The sequence below is a fragment of the Acomys minous genome (assembly GCF_964271855.1).
Source record: "Acomys minous genome assembly, chromosome: 10".
Lineage (NCBI taxonomy): Eukaryota > Metazoa > Chordata > Mammalia > Rodentia > Muridae > Acomys > Acomys minous.
In genome coordinates this window covers 29,810,379-29,829,580 of record NC_140491.1, presented here as the reverse complement: position 1 = coordinate 29,829,580, position 19,202 = coordinate 29,810,379, and the positions used below count along the sequence as shown (strand labels likewise).

Genomic DNA, 19,202 nt, shown 5'->3' with positions numbered 1-19,202 from the left:
TTGCATGGTGGGCACTTTACCAACTGAGCTTTGTAGCCCAGCACCAGATACTTTTAAGGTAATTATTAAGAGAGAGACCACAGTGTTGGTTGATGCTGACGCTCCATGGAAGAGATTGACAGGAGGAAGGCTGAGAGATGGAGGAGATAGATAGATCTCTGGGTGTCCTTATGGCATTCTGGGAGCTGGCTGGTCCAACGTAAGTTATGTGTGCCAACAAACTCCTTTGGGGACTTGAGCTAATTTGATTTGGGCTCCACGACAGGCATTCTACGGCTTTCCTGGGTGACATGATATGCCATGTACGTTTGTAAATTGCGTCACATTTAGCCCTCACAGGTCTCCCTGGGGTGGGTCCTACTTGTTTGCGCTTAGGGGACCAGCTGCCTCTTGCTGAGCCTGTCACTCATCCTCAGTACTTTCAGGGGTCATGAGAGCCTGCAGGTGAACTATCTCTCTGCCCCAGTGGCAGCCCTGGGCCCCAGGAGGGGTGCTTTTCTTGTCCACAAACCCAAGTGTATCCATACAGTGCCCTACCCCTATCCTGACAGCTGTTCAGATGCGTGTGCTGTGTGGATAGATGTGGTTGCACAGGCTGTCTGAGATGTGATTTTAAAGCCCATGTAGGTTTTCCTACTTTTCTTACTTTGCTCCTTGTTTTTACCTATTTCCAGAGGTATGGATCTGTGCAACGAGGACAATTATGCATAGTGTAATGCACACACACACACACACACACACACACACACACACACGCACACGCACATGCACATGTATGCACACAAACACACATGTGCACGCACACAAACACATACACACAAACACGCAAGAACACACACACACACACACACACACACACACACGAAGAAAGAGAGGAAGGAAGGGAAAAAAAGAAAGAAAGAAGAAAAGAAAAACAATGTTGCTCCACTGAGCAGTAGTGACCCACATCAGGAAGAGCCCATGGTGATAAGGCCACTCATATCTCACATGGCTATGGGAACCATCATACTCGGTTGCTAAGATGAGCATTTTATACCCAGCATCCACTTTGACCTCCGTTAGGTCGTGCTCACACAAGCCGTTACTTTAATTTCATGTTACTGTGATCCAGGTGGGGCTGGAGAGTTCATGTAACTCAAAGATATCCCATGAGCCACCAGCATCAAAGCCAAGAGCTGAAGCTGAGCCTGTGGCTACATCTGTAAACAGAAGACACACCGTCCTGTGTCGGGAGGGAGAGAGGGGTCTGGGGCAACAGCACAGGAGAGATGGCTCCAAAGAACTCTCTATGGTCTGAGTTCTCCCATTTAGAGACTGCCTCGGAGGAGGGAAAAACTGTATCCCTGGAGCCTGCCTAAGGTGATGTGTCCTCTCTCCCGAGACTTTCTTGCTATTTGAGCTTCCCCGTCTCCATTGCTCTCTGAACACAGATGTTTTTGTGGTCCAGCCACAGCTCCCATCCACGCCCATAGATTGTTGGGATTATCAGTAGCCAGTCCTGCCCCCACTGCTGGAGTTAACAGTCTCCAGTCCCAACTTGAGCAGAGATCCATGTCCACTGAACTTTTCTCCTAGTCACACACTGGAGCGCCCTCTAGTGGCACACCCGGGCAGCTGCTGTTGTCCCTCAGCCCCTCACTGGGATCAGGCTCCCTTATCCTCTTCTTCCTGTCAGTCCCAGGAGGGATTGGGTCAGTTTGGCCTGGATCTGTGTTTCAGACCAGCCCCGCTCTTCGAGAAGGAGGTGAGCCACCGAGCCTCACAGGGCATGGGGTTCACAGCTTGTAAAGCAGGGACAACAGTGGAGGGTTTCTGAAGTGGCCTTGATTCCCAGGACGAGGAAGAGGAGCCAGCAGCTGCTAAAAGATTACTGAGCAGAGCACTCTCATCTGGTCTCAAAGCATCACTCCCACAACCCCTTTGGGCTGAGGTGAGGATTCAAAAGCATGAGTTAGGAGATGAAGGTGGCAAAGTCCTGAGTTCTATAAATGGCGGCTGGGAGCATCTTCCCAGAGCATCTTCCTCCACTCCACTGCCTGGGTGCAGAGCCTCCTTAAGGGACAGCTTTGGGGCAGGAGTGCACAGCCAGGTACGAGGTGGTAGACATCACAGTCCACAGAGCCTTGGGGCAGGGACAACTGTGCCTAACTGGGATAGGCAGGAGGACTGTGGCCAAGGGGACCTGGACCAGTGGCGCCATCTGGGTGCTACCTCATTGTGTGCCTAGAGTTCAGTAGCCATTGATTTCACAGTTCTGGGGCCGGGCAGAGGCCCTACCCAAGATGTGCTTGAGTTGCAAAAAGATGTGCTTGAATTGCTGGGCTGTCAAGCTGCTCCCAGCATGAGCTCAGCCATGTGTGAGCTAGCTGAACCTACACAGCACCCCCTGACCTCTCTGACCTCCCGTTTCCCATCATAGACCCACCAGAGCAGAGCGGATGCAACAAGAGTATGTGAGACCGCCTGGGATGCTGGACGGCCTTAGAGAACCTTTCTCAGTGCCCTCGGCAGTGGCTATGCTTTCCTAGTACTCTGAGCCCAGTAGTCACTGCTCTGAACCTGGCCTTGGGGACTATGAAAACACCAGAAGTCCTCCTCGCTCACTGGACACCCTATACCTTCACAGGCACCATGTGGATATCACCGACATGGTCTTCAGAGAATCTTGCTGAAACATAAATACCCTAATGAGCAGAGTGGGAAGGACTGGGTGGGACCCTTCATAGAAGTGTATGTTTCTGTAACCCCAAAATCTGAGAGATTTTTCTGGGCCTTGTTGACTCCCCTCTCTCGTTTGTGTGAATGCAAGATAGTGACTTATTGAGGAGCTACTCTGTATGGATGACAAGGCGGCCATAAATTCATGGTCTCTGTTCACTGGGAGACTTCTCATAGCATTCTCTGTCCACTCCTATTCCCTAACACCTGTAACATTGCCTAACAGGGAAGCCATCATCATCCTGGGCTTTGAATACATTAGATGACTTGGCCAAGGTCATCCATCTAGTAGTGGGAGACTGATGATTCAAGTTCAGACGTGAAAGTTGCCAAGACTGTCTTGTTCACACACACCTCAGCAGCCCCCAAGAGGCTGTTGCTAACAGAAAGGAGACTGAACATACTGGGGGGGGGGGGGGTAGGAGGTGGGGGTCTGATAAGCCAATCTGCCCTGAGAGAAGGTCTCAAGTCATAAATAAATTCGGGATCAGACAAACAAAGTAGATCTGATTCAAGAGGGATTGGATGCAAACTTGCATGTCTGTGTATGTGGTGTGTGGTGTGGTGTGTGTGTGTGTGTGTGTGTGTGTGTGTGTGTGTGTGTTGTACAGGGGTTCACTGTTGTGTGGGTGCACGTGGAAGGCAGAGGTCAACCTCAGAAGTTATTATTTGGATACCTTCCATCAGCCTGGAACTTCTCCAAGTCAGCTAGGGTAGCTGGCCCTCTGGCTTCCAGGGCTCTCTCATCTCAGCCGCCTACCTCGCCCGCCGTCCCTGGGATTTCAAGGATGTGCCACTGTGTGTATCTGATTTTTTAATGGGGATTCTTGGGATCTGAACTCAGGTCCTAACACTCATGGAGCAAGTCCTATGCTGACTGAGCATCTCCCCAGCTTGAAACTTGTTGTTTTTGATACTTAATTTGCTGCAGTCTTATCAGTGACAGGAACAGCCTGACATTCCCCCAAGTGACCATCAGTCATACAGTGGAAGCCATCCTGGATAACTGGTTGTCTTACAAGGATGATCACTCTGTGCCTCTGTGGAACAACCTGTATGACTCTGTGCTGTGACCCAGACCCATTCTCCTCCCTGCTCTATTCTGGCCTCTTGGATGAAAACAACTTGGCCCCTTTGTTTCCTGCACCAGATCAGAAGACAGTAGAACAGAGAATTCAGGGCAACACTTCTCCAGCCCCCTCATTTAGGTTCTACACAGCCTAGCCCCTCCACACTTTCAGCCCCCACTCATCACTGATTCACCCAATCTTCCCAGACACTGCCACCTTCTTTCTCCCCCCCCCTCAACTCTCTTGCTCTTTAGGCAGTAAAGCTTTTTCAGTTAAACTATATGGAATCTTGTTGTCACTAGGAACGCTGACAATGATGTAGACATGTTACAATCATTGTAGAAGGGACCCCCAAATGGAAACAATGCCCCTACTGACCTCCCAAGAAACTTTCCGATCATCTTCACCATCAGCGTCCCCACCAGGCCACCAATCGCGAATATGGACACAGTCACAGACCAGAGAAGAGTCAGGGTATCCGCGTCTATGGGATGTCCATGCCTTCTGACCCAGGTTTCATTGTAAAAGGCCTTGATATACTGGAAACAAACAACAGGAGGAGTTATTTCCTTCTACTCTGCCCACTGCTGGACACAAAGCACAAAGGGTCTTTACAGAGCAGTTTCGTCATGCTTGGCGCCTTGCAGAACTTTATCTCACCAGGTTCTTCTAACAGAAGAACTTTTACTTTTACGTCACTTTGCAGGTAGAGAAAGCGAGGCTTGGAGAGACAGCATGATTTGTTTGGTAGTCAGCAGATTTGGCCCTAAGCTCTGACTTTACTATACCGTGTTTGCATTTTCACAGGATCTCTCTGGCAGCAGGGTGGAAAGGAGGTAGAAGGGGAGGTAGAAACGAAACCGGGTGCCTTGTTGAGGAAAGTGGTGTAACCAGTGCAGCCTTCCAGTCATGGAAGCCTGGACTAAGAAATGAGGGTGTGTTGCAGGATATTTGATCCCATTGCAAACCCCGAGATTGTGAACAGTAAAAACCTGTTTCTTATTTGGTGTGGTTCATCCCTAGCACACCCCTTTAATCCAGGAGCTTTGTGTACACAGGATTTAATAAAGTTAACCCTAGGCCAAGATGTGGAACAAGAAACCAGCTGACAGGGATTGAGTAGATAGGAGGGACTTTGAGACAGCATGGAGAAGAAGAAGGAACTCTTAAGCCCTTTGGCTCTTTAGATTTTGGCTTTCTCCTCCTGGGCTGACAGGTAAGCTAGCAGGCCTTTTCCTCCTGAGCTGTCAGCTGAGTTGAGTAAGAAAAGCTTTTTCCTTTGGGACATGAGCGAAGTAGGAAGGTCAGCTGAGTGCTTTCTCTGCCTCTTTGAGCTAGAAGGTTTTCACGCCAGCATCTGGCTCCTGGGTCTTCGTTGATAAAATCGAAAGTCTGGCATTTTCTATTTTTATAACAGCAAGGATGGGCAGACAATGGGTGGTGAGACAGAACCTGGGAGTAAGTGGACAGGACTTGCTTGGTGACGGGCTGCAGGTTTGGAGAACAAAGGTATTGAAGAAGGTGAGGGGACATAGAAGACCCCGTCAGTTTCATGCACAAAGGGTCTGAAGGCTAGGGAAGAAGCCTGGAGTGCAGGCATCTTCTCCTTGCGAAACAGTAATTTTTTTTCCACTCCCTCTGTTCCCCAGATGTACAACCTCTTTGCTCACAGTGTGGAGTAAGGCTGGAACGTTCCATCAGCAAGAGGAGTGTGTCCTATTGATGATGATGAAGTTTTTACACCTTAATACACAAGACATAGATCATCCATCAGTTCATCGGACGAGCATGTGCTGAACATCCGGCCTTGAGCTGGACATGAAGATCAACTAAACCTAATCCCAGGTCTCAAAGGAATAGCAGCCTAACAGAGCTGGCTACATCTTGCGTCACTTAACGATGCTCTTGGCTGCAGGTAACAGGAAATGTCAGCCTAAAATGGCTAAACCACAAGGCTACTTAATGAAATGGTAGCTCATAGCAGTGGTGAGCGTGGAGGACGGGAGGTCGGGTGGCTCAGGGACTTAGAATGCAGGAGCTTCCCGATGCTTCGCCCTGTCTTCTATAATTTGTTCTCATCCCCAAGGCTGCATCCTTTCACAACCGTGGGATGCTCCGCATCACAGCTCTGTCCACATGCTTTCTCACTCGGGTGTAGCAAGAGAAAGCAATTCTGGGCCCTCGTTGATGACTCTTTACTCGAAAGAACAGACTAGAGCCTTCCTTTTCATCCCTCAAAAGGACCCAGCCCTGCCTAAGATATTGATCTTAGATTTTTGGACTACAGGGCTAGGAGACTGCATGGTTCTATTTTTCAAGTCAAGGGAACTTGTAATAGCAGCTTTGGCAAAACCACACCGTCTCCATGGACTTCCTAGTCACAACCAGTCTAAAACCACCACCTGGTCACCAGAGATGCCACAGTGCTGACCCTCAGGCCCTCATCTAACAGCTATGAGCATCCTCTCTGAAGAAACGTGTCTCTGTCAGTGGCGAGATGTCGCTTAAACGTTAACTGCGTAGTCATATGAAGTCTCTGCATACAACACTAGTCTCCTTCCTATTTGGGGACAGGACTCATCTTCTTGGTGATAAACCCGGGAGGGCCACGCACCACTTCAGAGGTCAAGAATACCACACACCATCTTCAGGTATCCCCCTGCAGCTAGGGAGTAAACAGGTGGTCAGGACTAGCCAATCAGATGCCTGCATTCCAAATGCCATTCTGATCGCATGTGGCAACTTCCCAAAGCAGCTGTGGGATGATGGATGACCTGTGCTGGGATGTGCTGAGGTCCATGGGATGATGGATGACTTGTGCTGGGATGTGCTGAGGTCCATGCCTCAGGACCAGCTCTGGGTGTGGATTTCGCATAGGATCCTGGGTGCAGAACTAGGGGCCTTGCTCAACTCACTATTCTTTTTTTTTTTTTTAATAGAGATTTCTTTATTTATTATGTATACAATATCCTGCCTGTAAGCCAGAAGAGGACATCAGATCTCATTATAGATGGTTATAAGCCACCATGTGGTTGCTGGGAATTGAACTCATGACCTTTGGAAGAGCAGTCTGTTCTCTTAACCTCTGAGCCATCTCTCCAGCCCCTCAACTCACTATTCTTTCAACAACTTTTTAGCATTGATCATGCAAAAATTATTTGGGTAGCTTAAACTACGGAATTCACTAATTTACACAATGTCTGCTTTTTACCACAAACAAACCTGGAAATAGATGCCTTTGTGTACAAATGAGACGTGATGTAGGTGGAGCTGAGGGTGGTTCTGAGGCTCATGTAAGGGAGGGGACATTTGTGCTGTAACTTCTGCACAAGTGCAACAATTCCTGTACATACATTGTTGAACAAACCATAGTGGGGCAAAAGTGAAGCAGCTGGGTCCAGTAGGGCATTTTTGGATTAAACAAACAAACAAACAAACAAGCAAACAAATACCAGGGGTTGTTGGAGAGATGGCTCAGTGGTTGAGAACACTTGTTACTCTCCCAGAGGAGCAGAGCTAAGTTTCAAGCCACCAACTTTAGCTCCTGACCCCAACACACACGTGGGAGCATATACTTCTACACACATACACATGAATAAAAATAATAAAAAAATAAACAAATAAAAATTTAAAACTCAACATCAGCCAAGCCTTTGTATGGGCTAGACTCTGTCAGATCCTGGAAGTACAATATATAAACACCCAAGGAGCACACGGTATCCAGAAGTAGCCATGCGAGCAGCTACGTCACGGGCATAGAAGGGTTCGAGGAACAGAGGGTCACAGGACATCCCAGGAGCACAGCAATTATAAACAGGGGCTGCGGCCAGTGGAGAAGCTTGCAAAGGTGGTAAGTGCACTGAAACTTTCAGCCGCCGTTCCTGCCACTAGATAGACACATGGAGGCTGCTCTCGCTTCCGCCCTTGGCCCTTGTAGCAAGCCTACACTGACTCAATGGTTAAACTCACATATGAGGAGCACAGCCGTGCAGCCGCGCAGCCAGCTCCTACCCTGGAGAGTCTCTTAGTGCCTTGCTGGGAGAGAAGTAACAGGTGTGGGCTTGGAGAAGCCAGCACCGTACCCACCGAGTCACAGTGCACCGGGAAGCCTGGTGGGAGATAGGAAAGTGTCACGACCCTTCCAGTGGAGTCTGTGTGACAAATACTACACGGCCTGAGGCCACGACCCCTACCCTAGGGAGAGCCTTCTGGACTGGGGCAGATGTTTCTGCCAGGAGAAACTGATTGCAGTTCTTTTCTCTCATTGTGATTCCGTTCCTACTTTTTTAACGTGACTCTACTTCACTCCCAAATCAGGGACTTTTCAGGCGTGACCATGTTGCTGTGAGACGACCCTAACTTGGGACTGCAGCCAGGGACTGTTTAAGTCTGGAGTAGTTCTTCTTCATGTCCACTTATTAAAAGAGACATGACTAGAAATTAATCATCAGTTAATAATTTGTATTGTGGCTTACAAAGAAATAAAGTGTTTCAAAAGAAAGCTCCAGATAGTGGCGCTTAGATATTAGAAAAGAGAACTAAGAGAAAAAACTGTCTCGGCACACAGGTGTTAGGCATAAGTTCCGTTTGTGGGAGAACATTGACCCTGGACAAAGGGAACATATGCATATTGATACCAAGCCAGTAACTTAGAAGTGAGGACATCTTTGCTGTGTGTTCTATACCCTGTATTGTTTCATTTAAAGTTGTAATTGAAAATATGACAACACAGTAACTTTGCGTTCTGTGCCTGCACTGTGCATGCTTGATCGCTCACCGACTTCTGTGAATATACTCTGTGGGAAAATGTAACCACAACCCGCCACCCAACACCCCGTTTTTGAAATGTATGTATAAAAATGTAGACTACTTGCCTAAAAAATATACTCAGATGCAACCACGCTATCACTAACTGCCATGTGCTGCTTTGGGAGCCTGCAGAGATTTCTTGCTTTCGTTTTGGAAAAAATCACAGAGCAAAAAGCCTCTCTAGAAAGTTCCAGAACCTCGAAGACCCGCACACAGCTTACAGTTTCCCTGGAAGCCTTTCTAAGTGCTGCCAGTGAGGGAAACCTGAGATGGTCCAGATGATGGACCGCCTCCAATTCATCATGGCTGCCTGTCAGCGTGACCTGCAGTGTGTGACACAAAACAGGTGGCTGTGTGCATGCTTGTGTCTTGAATCCGGGCACCGTGTTCTTCTGGGCACAGGACCCCTAACATTATCACCTCCACCCACAGCCCTGAGATGGGTGGCATTTTTTATTCTCTTTCAGAGCGGGTGAGGAACTGGAGACGGAGTCATAAAGAACGCACCCAAGCTCACAGCACTAGGTGTGCTGTCGTCAGGAATGAAACCCAGGCAGTGGGCTCAGATTTCCCCCAATGATTTGCTTTTATTTGGTTTGGTTTGGTTTGGTTTTGAGTTTTTGACACAGGGTTTCTCTGCGTTAGCCTTGGTTGTCCTGGACTAGTTTTGTGGGCCAGGCTGGCCTCGATCTCACAGCGAGTTCTGCCTCCCGAGTGCTGGGATTAAAGGTGTGTGCCACCATGCCCGGTTTTTATGTGCTTTGATGTTTTGTCTGTGTGTGTGTCTGTGTGAGGGTGTTGGGTCCCCTGGATCTAGAGTGCTAGGAATTGAACCTGGGTCCTCTGGAAAAGCAGCCAGAGTTCTTAACCCCTGAGTCATCGCTCCAGCACACAGACATACTTTTTTGTTTGTTTGGTTGGTTGGTTTTGGTTTGGTTTTTGGTTTGTTTGTTTTCGAAACAGGGTTTCTCTCTGTAGGCCTGGCTGTCCTGGAAGTTGCTCTATAGGACAGGCTGGCTTTGAACTCAGAGATCTGCTTGCCTCTGCCTCCCAAGTGCTGGGATTAAAGGTATGCACCACCACCACCTAGCTAAAAATTTAGTTTTCAAGATTTATTTAAGTGTGTATGAGTGCTTTTGCCCATACAATGTGTCTGTGTACCATGCGTGTGCAATGCCCACAGAGGTACAACGACGGCATCGGAACTCCAGGAACTGGGGTTCCAGCTGGTGGTGAGCCATCTCTGGATGCTGAAAATGTAACCTGGGTCCTCTGCAATGTTAACAATTGCTCTTAACTTCGAGCCCTCTCTTCTGCAGCCCCTCCAACTTGTTTCTTTAATGTGCATGTGGGTGCACATGTAGGTAAAAGCCAGAGTTCAGACTTGGGTGTCATTTCTCAGGAGCCATACACTTTGCCTGAGACAAAGTCTGTTAGCGGGACCTAAAATTTGCTGACTCACTTAGCTGACCTGTCAGTGAGCACCAGGGATGACTTTGTCTCCTCCTCCTCAGCACTGGAATTACAAACCGGCACCACTGCACAGGGGTTTTCCCATAGGCACCAGGGACAGAACTCAGGCCCTCAATCTGTGGCAAGCTTTACCAACTGAGCCATCTCCTTGGGCCTGATTTCAAGTCTTTATGTAGAAAATGTAAAAATGGTTCTACCAACACTTCTGTTGCATGCTGCCTAGCTTTGTGCTGAGGAGAAGACACATGCCTGCTGGCTGCTGAGCAGAAGGCACACGCATTCCCAATAGCTTTTCTGAGACATTTCACTTCAACACAAGCAAACCAGAATTTGAAAAACAAAACAAAACAACAACAAAAACAAAAACAAACACAGAGCCTGCTAGACTTCACTAGGTTAGAGTTTGTGTCAACTCTGCTGCCTCTCAGAGCCATGTGACTATGCTCCTTGCACTTGCTAGGGCTGTGAGAGCACTTGCCACCCAAGGAATATGAAGTGATTCTCTGAGCATGCGTATTCACAGGTGCCATTATGCACACTGCCGTTCCCTGTCAGCTGGCCTGTCCTCCAAGAAAGCAGAAGGGCAAAAGCCACTGAGAATGGTGGGGCCACAGGCTTTATGGAGCAGAATCCCGTGGTCACCTGTCTTTGATAGCGACATGAGTTTTAAGGAGTGTCCATGGTGTTGAGCTGCCATGGGTACTGAGTTTATTTGTTATAGCAGACTGGTTTCCAAAGGACAAAGGCCATGGCATTGCTACTCACGGTGATGTGAGGCTTCAAGGGGGCAAGATTCAGGCCACAGCATGAAGGTAAGCAGGGTGGACATACAGACCTTTGCCTAATGCTTCCCTCTAACGCTTCAGGGAAAGCTGTTGCCTTCCATTTGAAGAACACATTCTGCAACCCAAGATGGTCTTCAGGCCACTGTGGTACTGAGATTCTAAGTCTGCACCACCCCCATCCTGCATCCCATGCTTTACCTTTTCACTGGCTCTACATCCAAGGTCTACACATCTGCTTCCTTATCTAGGGAATCAGATATCCACCTTCTAAGGCTAAAGCTCCCATCCTTCTATCTTCAGGAACCTCAGGGGGACCAGTAAGGACAAGTCTATCATGACAGCATGAACAGGAAGCATTGTGCCAATAGAATCCGGCCACATGGCTTAGATCAGGGAAGTCAAAGGTGTAGGTAGGCTGGGCTCAGGCAAAGGGAACACAGGGTGCATACACTGGAGGTCATGTGTGGACACAGAGGAGTTGTACATGGCCCAGTGGTCCTGAAGGGTAGCCCAGATCAGGAGAAATACTGTAGGGCAAGGCGGGGGCTGGCCACGACTGGCTTTACCCACAGGCTGTAAGTGTACACAAACTCCTAGAGGGCTTGAATGTGGATTAGCAGTTGTGATCTGTGGCTCATGGTATTCACTTTAGTTATAGCTTGAAGGCTCTTCCAGGGTCTAGAGAGGATGAAGGCAGGGTGGTGAGGGGGCTTCTATGTTTGGTATGAGCTGATATAACCTTAGAAGGAACCCCATAAGGAGTGCTAAATAGAGTTTAAACTTCAAAGAAATGTCTAAGAGGCAGCACGGGTAAAGAGAAAGAGACCAAAGGGAGAGCAGACCACCTTGAATCCAAGACTTGCTTGCACCTTTGAGTGCTTTGTGACCTTTGTGTATCAGCCAGCCTCAGCAAAAATTTCATGTCTCTGGACAAGTGTGCTTGGGCCCAGGGACCCTGGCATCTGTTTTGTTCCATTTGCATCTTTGACACTTACCTGCTGGGTGACAGAATGTATTACTTTACCTCTCTGAACCTTATGTCCCGCAATTAATGTCATTGCCCTGTTCAAGGATTTACTGTGTGGACTTGAAGAAAATAAGAAGCCCAGTCCTGTGTCCTTAGAGTCCCATAAAAGAATCCAGGCAAAGGGGGAGCTGGTGGCAAAGGAATCGCTATCATTATAGTTCTGTGTCTATAAAATAAAGGAGGTCTAGACACGTTTACTTCTGAGGTCCAAGAATCTATAAATAATTCACCATTACCTCACAGCCTAAAAACCCAAGGGGCCATGCTTTGGCAATAAATTGAACTCGACAATTCTCCTCCTCCAAAGGATGGCAGGCAATGCCAGGCAATGGAAGGAAAATTACCTTGCAGCCAGGTTTGTGATATTAACATGGCACTAATTCATCAGGACCCTGCCATGCATTCAACCACAGCGACTCTCAGGGGGTGCCACAAGTACACACAGAAACAGAATACTCTGTAGGTGGTCCAGAGGACTCACGTGTTGCCTAACAGAACCAGACACGCGTGCGGAGCTTGTAAAGAGTCAGCACCCACGAACACACCAACCGAGGAAGGAAACGTATGTGAATGCCCTTGCCAAGGCTCCCCCACTGTAAGCGCTACCCAAGCCTAGCAGGGCCATCTCATGTCACCCGGCTCCCCACACCAAAGTGGTGTATAGGTGACACTCAGTGCATCTCAGTGACATCTCCCATAAGCAGAAGTGCTGTTTCTACACGTGTCTGGGTCTCTTCTTCTTTTTTAGAAAACAGATGTATTTATTTATTATTATGTATACAGTGCTCTGCCTGCATGTACACCGGCAGGCCATTATAGATGGTTGTGAGCCACCATGTGGTTTGTGGAAATTGAACTCAGGACCTCTGGGAGAGCAGTCAGTGCTCTTAACCTCTGAGCCATCTCTCCAGCCCCATGTCTGGTTTTCTTCATCCCTCCAAGTTTCCCCACCTCCCATCTGCCTGGGTCAGCTGTCCTACCTCTCTGATGATAGAGTCCACTGCCTCCATCCTACTGAGCAAGGGTTCCTTGGAGACACGATGACACTGTGCTCTTTTCCCCACAGCGGCAACAAAGGCATTTCCCCAGGGGAGCTTCATGATGAAAGAAGGCTATGAATCAAAGATGAAGGCTTCCCAGATCTAGTAAGATGAGATGCCAGTGGGTGCATCAGGGGAGGGAGTTGGTTCCCACCACTTAAAACACCCAAATCAAGAAGGCCCCATCTGTCTGCCAGTCAGTGGCCCTACCAGTTCTGATCAAAACCAAACCACGCCCAGTAGAGGCTCAGTGCTCCCAATTTAAATAACACAGCAGCATCCTCAAGACAAATTAGAAGTGATAGCCCTGAGTTATAGATGTATAGTACACTGTAAACAACAACAACAACAAAACAATCAAGCAAGCAAAACAACAACAAAAAACCAGAATGGAGATTTCCCAGTGCATGAAATGATGCTTATTATATAAATAGGACACTGGTGGAGGTTGGGGGGGGCGGTGAGCCACAAGAAATAGCCTATGTGTAGAAATGTCAAAAAGCCGTTTCACATGAAGCCTTCACAGGAGCCTCTAGGAGGATCCCAGGCTTTGTCTGTTAGGGCAACTGCTTCCTTTCCCCTTCAGTACCATGGGGTTATGACCCCGGCCTGGTCCATAGACAAACAAGAGACATGGCCCCAACTCACGAAAGCAATTCACGCCAGAGGTTCTGTTGTTATATCTTGGGCTCTTCTCCTAAGCCTGTTGCTTTTACAACTGCCAAATAAGACAAGATGAGAGCAAGGCTGAGGGCAGAAAGTGGAGCAATGGGGAGGAGAGTCTTGGGTTTGGAGATGCCCATCCCAGCACAGCGAGACTGGCTGTACTGTGTCGCACAAATACAGACACCCACAGCTAACCGAGAAAGACACATTTGACAAGAGGCAGGAGGTAATTAAGGAGAAAGCATGGGCTATCTGAAAAAGAGCAATCCAGCCAAAGAGAGCAGAAAGGGCAAAGGCCCCGTGGTTCCAGTGTGGGAGTGTCTGCTAGGCAGCACTGAGGGTCAAGTGGATGGAAGATCCGTAACAGCCATGCTCCTTGTGTGAGAACAGTGCTAAGAAGAAACCAGGCTCCCCACTGTGCAGTCGCAGAGGACTGTGTAGTCTTCTAAGTGTGATGTGCAGAGGACTGTGTGGTTTTCTAAGTGTGATGTGCAGAGGATTGTGTGGTTTTCTAAGTGTGATGTGCAGAGGACTGTGTGTGGTTTTCTAAGTGTGATGTGCAGAGGACTGTGTGTGGTTTTCTAAGTGTGATGTGCAGAGGACTGTGTGTGGTTTTTTAAGTGTGATGTGCAGAGGACTGTGTGTGGTTTTCTAAGTGTGATGTGCAGAGGACTGTGTGTGGTTTTCTAAGTGTGATGTGCAGAGGACTGTGTGTGGTTTTCTAAGTGTGATGTGCAGAGGACTGTGTGTGGTTTTTTAAGTGTGATGTGCAGAGGACTGTGTGTGGTTTTTTAAGTGTGATGTGCAGAGGACTGTGTGGTTTTCTAAGTGTGATGTACAGGTTGCTGGATGTCAATGCATCTGAATTCATCAAATATCCCTTTGGTCTTTGACTGGAGGGGAAGCTGTTGGGACCAGGGTGAAAATAGGGGAAACTAGTTAGGAAATGGCTCCACGGGCCAGGCTCCAGACAGAACTGGGGGAGAAGTTATTACCAGCCATCGTGGTCACCAATTCCTACCTTATCGAAGTCCTCCCCCCCCCCCACCTCACATAAAGTCTGCCTTGTGTCAGAAAGCTCTCCTGGGCCTGTGGGCACCTTCAAGGCTGGAGCCTCAAGTGGGCCATACACACCTGCTCTGGGCTCATCTACCGGCTTGAAGTGACTACTCTGTGGACACACAAAGCCACATGGGCACTCTCTCCAGAGGGACTCTAGGACAGGACACACTCAGATTCTGGAAACCCCTGAGAGCATGGCGAACAGGTTCACTTAGGGTAGTGGCATTGAGGGGGCATTGAAGTGGCACCAGGACATATTGTCCTCACGTCCTGCCCCCCTCCCATGCTTCAGTTTCTTCTACCAAATGAGGCTAGCCGAGGCTCCTGGCAGAATGGGTATAAAGATGGAGTGTGTCGCAGTCCCTCATACTGGCCAGAACAACCAGAGCCCAAGGTGGTGGTGGTGGTGGTGGTGGTGGTGGTGGTGTGTGTGTGTGTGTGTGTGTGTGTGTGTGTGTGTGTGTGATTACTATTATTGTCTGCATTCCAGGCTTCCAAATATCAGAAGTAAACTGTAACAATGAGCCTCCTAAGGTCGGGCCTGGATAACAGTCAGGACAGGGTCAATTAGTGTGTGGCTTGGTCAAACATCGAGACCCTGCCTCCTTTTTGGTAAGTAGCTGAAGCCCAGATTCCTTCTGTGCCTTGTCACCAAGACTCTGAGTGCCTGACCCATCACTGAAGCTGGTGACAGGGGATTAGGAGTAAATGCAAGGTTTGAGTCACTGTCCAGCTCAAGTGATGGACAATTACAACTTTTCTCTCACAGCACCCCCTGGTGGCAGCCTCTGTCATTCGCTCTGGACATCCCTGGACTGCCTTTCCCTTCGAGAGGACCCTGTGTCTCAACCCCCTGCCGTGCTCCCATCTGCACAAGAGTCCCTCCCTTGGAGAGTCTGCTCTGTCCCCAGCCCCTTTAGTGGCCCCCTTCCCCCAGTCCTACCCCTACCATGGGGCAAAAGGATGCAGGGGCTGTGGGACGCTGAACATGGCCTCTCCAATGGCTTTTTCTATCTCCCAGCTAGCTCAGGTGAGGTTTCACCCTGCTCCACTAAAGCCATTCCACGGAGGAGCTGGGATCCTCACTACAAGCCTGCTTGCTCCAGCTCCAGGAAGGTCTGACTTGGAAGTGCTTCCTGGGTGAACTTGGCCCTCAGCCTGACTGCCCCTTTTGGGGCTCACAGCTCTCTGCTCTACTTCTTCATGTATATTTCTTTAACCATACCCCAACCATGACCCTAGTCTCCTTGGAATTCCCTAAGTAGACTAGACCCTTCCACGGTCCTAAGCTCCACTTACGCCACCCCTTTTACCAAGAAATGTCTTGGGTGTGGGTTGCTGCTTGGGGGTATCGGGGAACCTCCTAAACATGGCAGTGAGTCCTATTCATCTTTTTACCCTGGTACCTCGCCATACAATGGTGCCAAATGAATGTCCCACAAAGCAACATAAAATGTTTTAGAAACTACCTCAGGTCTTTGGTCAGAAGAAGAGAATGAGTGACACGAACCAAGAAGCTTCCTGGGGGATATTTCAGGGATGCTGCTTTGCCTAGTAACGAAGTCAGCATTCAGATCTCTGTTGGACCATGTTTTTACTTGTACTCCTTCCATCAGGAGCCTAGGGGTAAGGAAGGGCAAGGCTGCAGCATCCTCCAAGTGTGCCCTGGAGCAGCTGTATGCAGAGAATGGCCACTCCTGCCTTATGGACACTCTCTCTGTCTCTGTGTTTGCCCTGTCCCTCAGCTGGCCATGCCAAGTGTCCCCATGCTTTAAGAAACTGGCACTAATGGTCAATAACAGGAGTTCAAAAGGTCATGGGGTGGATTCAGACAGGCCTGGGTCTGGATCTCAGCCCCGCCTTCTCCTAGCTAAGCTCCACCAAGTTATTGTTTTATTGTGATGGGATAAAGGTAAGTAACACCAGCAGATTGAATTCTGTCCCTCCACCACCAAATCCCCATTTTGGAGTCTTAACCCCTTGGGTCTCCCTCCTGAACCGGCTGTATCTCCCCAGTGCCCAGGGACCAAGGTCAGGCTCCTCAACTGCAGATCTGAGCTCTATTTCTTTTCCATTCTGACTTTTCTCTTTGAAGCGATTTTCTGCCCATGGGACTGAGCGTAGGGTATCACCTGTGTTAGGCAGGGCTCAACCTCAGCCTCCTCTGCGTTCCACCTCTTCTCCCATCCCGTCTCCTCATTCCCCTTGGAGCCTGGCAAGTCATGGAAGTTATCAGCACAGCACCGTCTCTTTGCAGCCTGGCCTGGGGTGCTTTGGTTCCCCTGCCTCTGCTTTTGCCACTGATGGAAATACTTCCAGCCATGCAGGACTGCGCTCAAGGGCCACCTCCTCCAGGTGGCCTTCCTGAGCTTGAGCCTCCAGCACGCGATGGGCAGCCACTTCGGTATATACTTGTTGAATGGATGACTAAACTGCTCTTTCCTGTGGTTCATGGGTCAATGACGTCATGCTGTTCCAGGCTCAGGTATCACATGGATCTCTGCTCTACCTTCTTGGATGACTGCCCTGATGAACTTTCCAAATGAAGCCAAGAGTCCAAATTCTCAGGTTTTTTCTTTTCTTTTCTTTCTTTTTTCTTTCTTTGTTTCTTTTAACTTTTTTCTTTCTTTCTTTCTTTCTTTTTTTAACTTTCAGAAATGAATCCAGATAAGTCAGATTCTTATCTTGAAATGACAAAGTCAAAGACTCAGGCAGCTGCAGACATCTGGAGGAGCCACCTGATGTCATTTTCCCCAGCAGCCTTTAGCATCAGAACCCATTTTTTGAAGTAACTTAGACAGCAGCCCCAATGTCAGAATTACCACAATTTTCACAACCCCCGATCTGCCTTGTCACTCATGGAACCTGCATCCCTGTGGCCCGTGTACCCTCTTGGAGACCCACCAGCCTTGACTCCACTGTATTTGACCCAGGAGAATGCTGGCAAACAAAGCAAAACCCCAAAAAGGTCCTGGAAACAGCAGCCTGGCTTCTGTCTGCCTCAGGCTGCCCCTCAACATGCCCTGTGTTCCAGCCACCTGGAGCTTGGAGCCTTTCCCCAGCTTTCTCTGAATTGGAAGCCTTTCAGCCCCACCCTACTAGCCTGGGCTCAGCATTGGCTTCCGCTCCTCCCCTTACCACCTCCATCCTGCCAGGAATCTGCAGCAGAAAACCTGCTCTCTGGGAGACCTTCGCCTCTGACCAGCAGAGAGCCTAGAATTGATCTCAGACTGAAATAGGAGCCAAGAGTGAGTCATGACAAGTGGCTCTGAGTGTGGTTAACTCCTTGCGCTGGCATTCGATTCCTCAAGCCCTTTGGACCTCCGCAGCCCCTGCTGTGCCCAATGATCAGCGATCTGATTCTCCACATCCACCCGCACACACCTTCTTCTACTGTCAACCTGTTTATGCTAATCACCCTTCGTGTTTAGCTTTGTATACACCTTGTTTTTCCCCACAGATCTCTGTGTGGGCGCAGCGCCCTCTAGCGGATGGACAGCGCGGACACTCACCGGCGTGGGCGCATTCACCACCGAGAGGTTGTACCCGTAGAGGAAGGAGGATCCGAAGGCTCCCATGAGAGCAGCCACGAGGAGTGAGCAGGACCAGTTCTGGGAAAGGAGAGGAAAGCGTCAGAGATGGATACTCTCTTAGCCAGAAGGCAGCCCAGAAGAAATTCAGGCGGGAAAAGAGCCAAGGAGGTGGGGTGAGTGTAGCAAGCCGAGTTCCCGCCTCGAGCTCCCAAGGGCAGGGTTGCCTAAGAGTCTCCAAATCCTCCTAAGCAGGCCTCTGTTGGATGTGGCCGCTGTCTGACCCAGGAGGAGCAAAAAGGAAAGTTATCAGCAGCGGCTGACATTCCTTCAGCGCTACCACCAGGCATTGCTCTAAACGCTTTCTATGTATTGTTCTGTGATCTCTGGTCAGTCCGGCTCCATCCAGTGTCACGGTGGAAGGATGTGGGGCAGGGCAGGGGAGGTGCAGAGCTGTCCCTGGTGCTGCCTGGGGAGGAGCCCTGAGCCTGGTCCCCATTATAGGACAAGGCTCCCTTCCATCACAGCTGACTCTTCACCTGGGTCTGAGAGGGGCAATAGCCACATAAATGCACGCCCACGTGCGTGTGCATCTAACACATGCACAGTACCAAGCCAAAGTATCAGCCTGCAGCCTGGTCAGCACATCTAAGGATAGGGACCCGCAGACAGAGATGCAGGACTTATGCTGAAAATATAGCATCTGCATCCAGGTACTCCTGTCCTAGCCTCATCCAAGATGACCATAACCAGGACCTGGCCATGCTCACAAACACCTGGGACCTAGGTGAAGGAAGGCTAGGCAGCTGGCACCAGGTAGGGACTGGAGAGCTGCCGCAGGCCTGTGGTTTGGTAGAGGGAATCGGGGGTTCTTACTTAACATATTTGTGCACACAGACTTAGGTTTTGTAGGGGTTTGGTCCTGTCCCCCGTGGGGGATGTACTAAGACAATGTCCAGTTTAGGGACCAAGGTCAGGCACACATACAGTTTGGAACATGGCACTGGCTTCTACCAGCAAGC

The 19,202-nt window shown here is 49.3% G+C and overlaps 1 protein-coding gene across 3 annotated transcripts in view; it reads right to left on the bottom strand.

The window, feature by feature from the left end:
• Nucleotides 1-19,202, bottom strand: part of SLC2A9 (solute carrier family 2 member 9) — a 140,306-nt gene that overhangs the window by 82,075 nt on the left and 39,029 nt on the right. For all 3 annotated transcript variants that reach the window (XM_084797774.1, XM_084797773.1, XM_084797772.1), the window contains 2 exons: nt 18,163-18,261; nt 4,167-4,327 (listed from right to left, as the gene is read on the bottom strand). In XM_084797774.1, coding sequence (XP_084653900.1) covers nt 4,167-4,327; nt 18,163-18,261 — 260 coding nt within the window. The remainder of the gene's footprint in view (nt 1-4,166; nt 4,328-18,162; nt 18,262-19,202) is intronic.